Source organism: Rutidosis leptorrhynchoides, chromosome 3, assembly GCF_046630445.1.
Source record: "Rutidosis leptorrhynchoides isolate AG116_Rl617_1_P2 chromosome 3, CSIRO_AGI_Rlap_v1, whole genome shotgun sequence".
Classification (NCBI taxonomy): domain Eukaryota; kingdom Viridiplantae; phylum Streptophyta; class Magnoliopsida; order Asterales; family Asteraceae; genus Rutidosis; species Rutidosis leptorrhynchoides.
The window spans coordinates 484073241-484083951 of NC_092335.1; the positions used below are offsets into that span (position 1 = coordinate 484073241).

Below are 10711 nucleotides of genomic sequence, written 5' to 3' on the forward strand. Positions count from 1 at the left end.
GAAACAAAGAAAGTACTCCGTATACGATTAAAGAATCTATCTATATCTATATTATTATTATTATTATTATTATTATTATTATTATTATTATTATTATTATTATTATTATTATTATTATTATTATTATAACAAAGTTCTTTTTTCCTAATCATCTTCAAAAAATTTAAAATGGAGAAGAATTAACTATTAGATCAAAAATCAACTTTCAATATCATCCACTAAATCAGTTGATCACTCAACATTTGTCTCCCTCCTCGTATCCATTTGTTTATTGTCAAAACGAACCTCTAAAAGAAACCCACTAATATTATATTATATACTAGTGAAATGACCCGTGGAATCACGGGTTTGTTTAAATGAAACAGTTTAACGATATTTTTATGTATTAAGTGAACGAAATGCTAAAGTCATATAGTTTAATGACCCGTGAAACCACATATTCCGACTAAAAAATTTATCATTATTTTTACAAACATATTGATATACTTAACTTAGTCAGAATAAATGATACATTTATTCTCCCACTACTTACTTTCAATTTTGATCACAATTATTATTTTTTCTTATCATAAAATTTACATTACAACATTTTATTGAGACTTGTATTTCGCATACATATGTAACGTAATTAATCCCGTAAAGAAAACCTATATTTGAATAATAATAATAATAATAATATAATAATACTCCCTCCGTCCGACTACAAGTTTCCAGTTACTTTTTGCACAAAGTTTTAGAAAATTTCACTAACGTCATTCTCCACCAATCAGAAATCTTCTCTATCCAGAATAACCTCTTCTGTTTGAAATATCAAGTAGATACTTGAAATGGAACAGCCCAAAATAAAAAGGTGGATCATTATCATTTTGCATTATTGTAGTAATATCTTTGTATATGTATGTAAATCAGTATTGTTATCTCATCATATTGTTGGTCAAAACAATAACTGAATTGTTACTGGTGATGTGAGCAAAAGAAGTAAACAATTGTAATTAGTTAGATATACATATCAATTTTTTGACAAAACATGATTTATAGTATCCGTAGCCTATCAATTAAGAGAAATTAACAACAATTAAAAAAAATTCCAGTCAGCTAAAGATATATAAAGATAACTAATAGTGATCACATTATGTATTCTCACCTTATAATAGCTTTATACCGTTGAGGAGAATTAGATGATTAGCATGCATCGATTATGGTAGTTAATATCATAGTACATAATTCGGAGAAGGAAAAAAAAAGAAAGCATGAATAATTGCTGCTAAAAAAATTAGGGCATAAAGACGTATCACATTAAGATTGAATAAGTGAGTAAATATGATGAGTTTGTATGTTTAAAATGGGCTCATATGATATAATCATATTTAAGTGGTTAAATATGTTATTATTAAAGTGAAGAAGGGTATATATGATAAAAACTCTAAATAAATAATAAAATATTTAGTTAATATTAATGACATCATCAAGATGACTTAGATTTTTTTCTTTTTATTTTTGATTTTTTCTTATCACATTAAGATTGAATAAATGAGTAAATATGATGAGTTTATATGTTTAAAATGAGCTCATATGATATAATCATATTTAAGTGGCTAAATATGTTATTATTAAAGTTAAGAAGTGTATATATGATAAAATGATAAAAACCCTAAATAAATAATAAAATATTTAATTAATATTAATGACATCATCAAGATGACTTAGATTTTTTTCTTTTTATTTTTGATTTTTTCTTAACAAAAAAAATTGCATAATAATGACATCATCATTATAGGATTTTAATAGAAAATATAGAAGATTATATATTATATATTATATATTATATATTATATATATATAATAACAAAGTTATTTTTCCTAATCATCTTCAAAAAATTTAAAATGGAGAAGTAACCATTAGATCAAAAATCAACTTATGATATTACATTTTCCACTCTACGAACATCGATGGGTATCAATCTTTCCGGTTATTTGAAGTCTATTGCTGCGACGAAAATGAAGTTGTTATAGTGAAATTGTTGTTATATCAGGTGCCTTCAATACATTTATTTCAAAGCATGCCATTATCTTTGATACCATATATCTACAGGGGTAATATTCATTATAGTGATCGAAAGTTGGTACAAACTGACTTACAGTTTTCACATTATGAACATCGATGGGTATCTGTATTTGCGGTTGTTTGAAGTCTATTGCTGTGACACAAATTAAATTGTTATATTGAAAATTTTCACACGAGGTAAATATAGCTTAACATGTTGTGTTTAATATATTTTTAGTTGATTATATAGCGAAGTGTATATGTGCCCTAAGTATGATGAAGAACTACATGCTTTTTTAACAGGTGGAGTAATAGCAAATTGTGGGTCATTATTGAGTCTACTATACTTCAGGCCTGTCGATGTTAGTAGTAGACAGCTACAAAATAGTGGTGGCAACATGGGCAAGATTTCAGTATATCGGTCGTTGATGATGTTATTGCTGTTGATGATCTAAAATGATTATTATTTGTAATGTAATGTTTGATCTGGGTTTTTTATTTTTTCACATTTTATTATTTTTAATTTAAACTTGGCGCAAGCAAATATGAATCTTTAATCTAAATGATCGTTGATCGTGTTCGTATTATATGATTTACGAGCCTTTTTTTTTTTTTTTTTTTTTGTTATAAATATACCGTTTTTCTTTTTATATATGCGTTTAATTTTGTGTAATTACTATGTGAGTGGTCCTAACTTGCATGTTGCATCTTAATTTGTCAATTCTCTCATTTAGATATGGCTTGATTACTTAACCATATTCATCTATCATTTATCAAGAGTTGTTAGATCAGAGTTTTGATTGAATATAAAGAGTAAAGATTTACCTTTAGCTATCAAAATTCTCGATTATTTAAAAGAGTTGTTCAGCTTAAATGACTTGATTTGTATAGATTTTGCTTGATTGAGGGATTAAGATTACAACAAGTGCCAACACATATTTGATCGCCTCTTGGTAGCAAGGTACATTTTTGAACTCTATATGATAATCAATGTTTGAACAATAGATTCACTTTCACTACTGGTTGAAATTTGTACATGATTAGTTATTAATTCAAAAAAAAAAAGGGGTTAAACAATGAAATTGTAAAATTAGTAAACAATGTACATGATTATTGGTTGTACATATTTTTGTATAGTAAAAGTTATTTTATGTTATAATGATAATATACAGAAGATGAAAATGATACTGGTAAAGGAGAAAATGTAAGGCCCTTCATTTTGACCTGTTTATTATTTTATTTTATTTTGCATGTGAACAACCACTTTTCGATAGATTATGGGTACCGCACAAGCAGATTTAATACCTTAGACTGTGAGAGTTGGAAAGTAGATTCTTCTACCTTTCCGTAGATACCTTATTCACGAAAAACGGAACTGCGGTTTGAAAGTTACGGCTTATCAAAAACAACCCCACCAGTTAATGTTTATAAGTTACTGTGCTGTTCCTGTACATCAATAAATCAGCAGCAGCTGCACACCTCTATTTTGACGCCTGTTTAAAGTCTACTTATACTCGAAAATACCAAACATATATACACCGTTTTAAAGCTTGTCGTGCATACTTTATGCCCCAATCATTAGTTTTCATTTCAAGCATGTAATTATATGGTTGTTAGTTTGAAAAGTAAATCTGCAAGTTTTGAAATACAATAGCAGTTGTTTTGGTGTTATAGAGTTAAAAGTGCATTAACTGACTGTTTTGACCCTTGACCCGTTTGGACTATATAGTGTCAAATTTGGTATTTGTTGGTATAAACGCGTCCACCATGTCAAGTTAAGTGTGTTGGCAGGTTTTGAGACTTGAAAGTGAGTCTTAAATTATTTTGGTCAAGGTGGGGAAATATGATCCATTTGGGTCATATTGTCCACTTTAACCCATTTACATTATTTTTAGAAATTTGAAGTTGCCAACAGGTTTAGAATGTCATTTTAAAGTTGCGAAGTGATTTTGAGTCACTCGGGTACATTGAAGAAGAATTTGGGTCGCCGACCAATTTGGTGTCAATTTGGGTAAAAATGTGAAAGAGACTTTCGGGACTATTTTACGGGCTTGTAAGTTGAAAATGGTTCGGTTTGGATGAAAACTAATGATCGGTACATAAAGTATGCACGGCAAGCTTTAAAACGGTGTATAATATGTTTGGTATTTTCGAGTGTAAGTAGACTTTAAATAGGCGTCAAAATAGAGGTGTGCAGCAAGCTGCTGCTGAGTTGCTGTACAAACATTAAATTATAAATATTAAGTTGTGGGGCTGTTTTCGATAAGCCGTAACTTTTAAACCGTAATTCCGTTTTTATTAAATAAGCTGTCTACGGAAAGGAAGAAGAGTCTACTTTCCAACGCTCACAGTCTAAGGTATTAAATTTGCTTGTGCGGGACCCAGATACTATCGAAAAGTGGCTATTCACATGAAGAAAAAAAAACAATTCAATCAAAATGAAGGGCATTACAGAAAACGTAGGTGTTAAGAGCGGGTCATGTATTTACCACCTTTCAAAATGGGTTTGGTGAGTCTCATAATGATATATACTTTCTTCCTGAAGACAATATACTAGGTAGCTTTTATTAAAACTTGATTGTAGTAATTAATCATGACATGGTGGTTTATGAAACGTCTGTTTTTGTTTTTGTTTTTTTTTTCTTTTCTTTACTATTCACTTTATTTTCATACTTGCTACATATTCATTAAACTATTGTATTGTACTTCGTGTTACTTGATTGTTGATTTACTGTACAAGTGCTTTATAACATTATGAAATATATTCTACCATATTTATCCTTTTTTATTTGTCAATGATTGTTCATTCCAGTACATTTTTTATTCTTATGAAAATAAGTTTTATAATCTTTTATTTAAAAAACCCGCGAAATCGCGGGTTATAAACTAGTTTTTATGAAAAGGTGAGAAGACCTATCAAAAAATACATGTGATCCAAGCCGGCCTTGCTACAACAAAGATGAAACCTAACAAACAATAATATAAACCAAACAATAATATAAACACGAGCCTAACCTCCTAAAAACACTCGTATCTTACACGTCATGAGGAAACATAAATTAATGTTGAACTAAATGTGACGATCTAAAAAAGTTGCAAGTAATAGAGATCTTAACTATTTATTTAAGTAGATACTACGATATGCTTGAACAACATACAAGAACCACCATCTCAACAAAACCTACTATGTGATCGACATAAATGAACTACAAGTAATGCAAACGAACAACATTGCAACAAATTAAACAACCAGCATAAAAACCAATTCACTCGCAACTTTATGCAGCAAAGTCTAAGAGAAACATCAACAATAATCGTCGCTGACCAAATGGAAGGCGATACCATTGAGTTTCCGAAGAAACTGGTGTCCGGTCTTAATGAAAACCAAGTGACGGGGGGAGCACTAGGCACCGCCGTAACGAGAAACATGAGAATAAAACTTTAGCAAAGTATATCCATAACATTCAATCCAAAACCAATAAAAATCCCTAACCATCCGGTCATTACTCAACGTCAATGATCAAACACTACCAATTCTTCTAAAGCTACTAATAAAAAAGTAGAGCCCCTGCCAATAATCCGCCGAAACACTTACCCGCAAAACCTCGCAAAAGCTCAAAAACAAAAACCAAGAAACTGAAGAACACAACCCTCAAGACCGGCTGCTAAAAAATCGAGAAAACCAACGCCCGATAATCATCACTACCCCGAAGAAGAAACTAGAGCACCAAAGGAGCATCAATCAACGAAAAACCATATAAACCATACCACAAAACCCACTTAGCTGCCGAAAAACACCAACTAATGGTGAAAACTGGATTTGAACTCTAAATTCTAGGTGCGAACTTTCATTTTATAAATTTTTATTTCTAAAAAAAAAAAAAACGTTCGTTTTATAAATTTTTATGTCTGGTACCAAACTTCAGTAATTATGTTAAGATGTGAAATGAAAAGGCCTTTATGATTTGACTTGTCAAAAGTCAAATCTGAAGACATGCATTAAGGATTATGAGCAAGCAACTGGGCCAACATACAGGTCCACAGCTAACATGTTCCAACTTCCAATTAAACCTAAAATGCTCTAAATTTGCACCAGGTGTAAAACATACTATCCATGCATTCATGGTTTATGCTAGCTTAGCCCATATATGGTTGATCACTTGATTTTATACATATAATATCAAACGGAAAATGTTAAAAACAAACTTAATACCTCAAACAATATACAACACCATACATATTAGACCACATTCATTTTTAATCCTCTTACATCGTATATGCTCATAGAACACTTGAGCAATTATTCATAATGTTCATACATCTAAGTATGAAACCACGCACGTCTCTTGCATTAGCTTTCCTAGCAGGCGATTCATGTGACACAACTGCAAAAAGATTAAAAGTATTAAGAAATTGTCAATCTATGACAAGTATATCTCGGGTCCTTGGATGAGTCAAATTGCCGCAATAAATAATAGAGTATAAATGTTCGATAACTATTCGAAATATAATTTAAGTAGAGTATTAAAAGAAATGAAGGTTCCTAATGATTAAGAGATAATAACTCTGAGCACATATGTTTGTTTCATTCAACGTTGTTTGTCATTCAAAGGTTACAAACAAACGTGCTGAATGATATACCGTTTAACATTCAGTGTTAAATTATTCCATTAAGAGGCAATTAAACACAATTTAAGTTTTAAATTTACACATGAATAATATAATTTGAATACCTGAGTTATTTGCTTCAACTAGAAGGGAAGTCTGGTTGCTTTTCAGGCAATGCATCTTGGACAGCAGGATGCTGCATATATGCTTCATGCAACCTAGTCAAAAGCGGGTACGGTGTCTGAGCCAACCAATAAAAGAGTACAAGTTATACAAGTGGTTTAACGAGTTTGCAAACAAAAATATTAGACATTATACATGTACTACTGAAGATAGTTTCACAAGCACAAACTGAAAGTCTATGTGATATTCATAAACCTAATCCATAGGTCAACATGATATTCAAAAAGTTATAGGGTGTAACAAATAAAGGTGATTTAGGCCCCGTTTGTTTAGAACTTAATTGAGCTTAATGATATAAAACTGAATAAGTCGTATGGTGTTTGTTTTTGAATTAATAAAAATAGAATGTCTTAATATTTTAAGTCATGAAAATGTGAATTCTCATATTCACCCCTACTCTTTCAATACTGCTAACGTAACTACCTATAACTACCGTACGTACAGGGTTATATTTGTAATTTTAATTATTCAGTCAGATATTCAGCATGTAAAACAAACAATAACTATTTATTCATCACTTACTTATTCCTCACATATATCATAAGCTACTTAATAAAAATAAAAAACAAATGGGGCCTTAGTATAAAATTGCAAAACCCACCATGTCAAGGTTGAACCTCTTTATTGAGCCATGGATTTGTGGTGCTAGAAACAAATCAGCCTGCAAAAGTCAATGAATTTCAAACCTAGTTATAGCTTTAGTAAACAAATATCTAGGTTTATTTCGACTTTTAATTACCTTTATACCCTCCCTTTTCAAATAGTTTTCATGTATTATATTATATTGCAGAAATATAAAACTTGGTACTGAATTAGTTCGGGTATCTGGGTGAAAACCAAATGTGTATTTTTATCCCCAAAACCAATCCAAAAACCACTTTATAATTCTGGTGCAACCATAAATCCAAACCAAATCCAAATTAGCCAAGTCCGTTTCACTCGAAATCATTCGGGTTAGTTACATTTAATGGACACCACTAGATAGCCCAGTGGTTGGGGCCCCCAGAGTTCCTTGCAAAAGGTCTCAGGTTCAAATCCCGTAAAGGGCGAATATTTAGTGGTGGCTAGGGATGGGTTGGAAATAGCCAGGGAGTAATCCTGCTGGGTTGCGTACATCAGAGTATGGGGTCGGATTACTCACTCTCCCAGAGCCCGAACAGGAAAACCTTCTACCTTTTTTTACCTTTTACCTAATCGAGATTATAAAAAGACGTGTGAGAGAAAACGGTTTGGAAAGAAACGATACCAGAAATACATCATCTCCTGTGGCATATTTTCCAGCATGTTTTGTCAGTAACTTCTCGAGTGCTGCAACATGATAATCAGTAATAAGCTTTAGAAAACTAATATCCTTATTTTACCATACAAATGTAAAATTTTATCATATGCTCATACTTTTCTAAAACTAAATATTAAAAATATATAATAGAGCACACCTGCAAAGCCTTTATTTATATGCCTTTGTACCCATGGAATCTTTGCATCGGGACCAACTTTTTCCTCGATGTAATTCTGCAAGTTCGTTTAATGAAAAATATGTAACATTCCGAACACGATTTCCATGAATTTTTGTATATCAACAACGACAAAAAGGTTTACTTACCAAAACATCTAAGTTTTGAAGAGGTTGTATGCTTGCTGAAACAATATTTGCAGCCTAAATTTTTTTAGAGGATATGAATGTTAGTTGCGTAAATATGATGCTCAACACAATTTTTTAATAAAAGTTTCAAGGACTACGAACAAAAAAAGAACCACGTCAACCAAATGCAACCTCACCCATTCCAGTCCATTACAAAAATAATAATAATAATAATAATAATAATAATAATAAATAAATAAATAAGTAAATATAAAAATTACCTGGTAATTAATTGCCCTTTTCTCCATGTCGCGAGGCAACAAAGGATGCTGAGGATACTTCTCCTCAAGGTACTGTATAGAAGAAGATCATAATGAAAAACACTGGTGAGATGTTTACTACGCGAGTTGACTCATTTATGAGCAATCGAAACTCACCATTAAAATTGCAAAAGAGTCGGATATTACTGCATCACCATCCACCAGTGCAGGCACATAACCGATAGGGTTAACATCTAAATACTCTATAATACAAAAAAACTAGTGTTACTTATTAAGACACTATATACGAAAAAGACCTTGAAAAGAAACAATGAGCAACGATTGAATCTAGGCTTAACTATCATTTATCATCAATTCATCATCGTTATTGTACAAAAATAAATAGATTATTAGTTAATCAAGTTAGGATTAAGCGAGAAGAAAACAACAAAACATGTTACCAGGGCTATGCTGTTCTCCTTTAAGCAGATTAACCGCTTTGTATTCATAATCAAGTCCTGTATGGCAGTAGGCAATCCACAAATACAGTAAATGCGGATCCAATTTGACCTAATTTGCGTTTTATTATTGATTAATTAATAAAAAAAATTAAATAAATGAAAACCTTTTAAATTTAAAGCGATACGAACACGGAATGAGCATGAGCTCCTGTGGTATGAATAGAGCTGTAACTTGGTCGTCTACAACATCACCAATAAGATAAATCAATAATCAATAAATAAAGATATGAAGTAAAGATAAGTATGTTTGTTCTTAAACAACCAAATGTGTGAACTAAATATGCAGAAAGGGGACGAACCATCTCAATTCTCAACTGCAAAATTGATTGTGAGCTGAAACATATATGATTGAAAGAGAGATCAAACCTCGAGAAGCATCGGTCAATGTTATAACAAGTATGATGATGATGATGATATTATTTTAGTACTGTATTAGTTTTGGCCGGTTAGACAAAATTACACGGACGGTCCCTTTAGTTTGTTATGAAATTGCACGTAGATGTCTCTAGACTTTTTTTTACTTAATTGGTCACCATGGTTTGCACAGGTTACACAAGATCAACGACGTCGTTTGGTCAAGCATTTTACGGTTTGACTGCAAAAATTGAGGTATTTTTGAGGATTGATTGTCCGTTCTTCGATATTCATACAAATCTAGTTCGCGATATGAAATCGATAAGGGTGGATTAACAATCAATCTATTATTATTTATGTGATATAAATTTTAACTGTATCAACATTTAGCTCATTAGTCATTGTTGTAAATGGCGACCGTCTCGACCGATTAGTCATTTTGATGAGTAGTCTGTCTCGTCTTACCTAAAAATGTCTAATTAATCTATCAATGCTAAAAGTTCGGTCAAATTCAGTCAAAATCTGTATGATTCGGGTCTAAGTGTCAAATTTAAAGTTGATCAAAGTTAGGTCAACTTATAATACTTTTTGTATCTAAATTTTGTGCAATGTACATATGTTTGAAATTGTGGAACATCGCTCTTACTTCAATGCATATATGAAACATTTTAACCCATAAGAAATCGTTATGGGTAAAATGGAGTCATCCACGTCATTAGAAACAACACCACTTTTAGGAAGTTTCAGTCAAACCAGATGTAAGCTGGAACTTGAGGAAAATGCTCCAAGTGCGCCCCTTATTCGAGGCCATATTTTCGATCAATTAAGGAATGGAGCCTGGTTCGATAACTAGAGCCATATTGGCCTGATAGGTAATACTTACTCTATCTATGATATATTGGCATGCTCAAGCAATGGGAAGTTCCTCCTACTATTGTGTTGCTCTGCCCATTTTGCCATCAAATTTCACATTTTCACTCATATCTTTATTTGAATGTGGGTATACCAAGCAAATTTTGGCGCACGTTAAGTTAAGAGATATTCAAATGGATGTGGGTGACGAGTGGAAGGACGGTGCCGCGGAGCTCCCATGGCATCTAGAGGTTTTGCGCATGTTGTATAAGCAAAACTGGTCTTTGCAGTTGTTGTTTAGTGTATT

The 10711-nt window shown here is 31.7% G+C and overlaps 1 protein-coding gene across 1 annotated transcript; it reads right to left on the reverse strand.

Moving 5' to 3' along the window:
* Positions 1-6143: 6143 nt before the first annotated feature.
* On the reverse strand, positions 6144-9385 carry LOC139898170 (glutathione S-transferase zeta class-like). The gene is made up of 10 exons (XM_071880889.1): positions 9303-9385; positions 9139-9195; positions 8855-8940; positions 8699-8770; positions 8439-8492; positions 8272-8347; positions 8082-8143; positions 7437-7496; positions 6778-6893; positions 6144-6429 (listed from the first exon to the last, which is right to left on the reverse strand). Exons 3-9 carry the CDS (start codon positions 8855-8857, stop codon positions 6792-6794), a joined length of 429 nt encoding a protein of 142 aa, XP_071736990.1. The 5' UTR covers positions 8858-8940; positions 9139-9195; positions 9303-9385; the 3' UTR covers positions 6144-6429; positions 6778-6791.
* Between the last annotated feature and the right edge of the window lie 1326 nt (positions 9386-10711).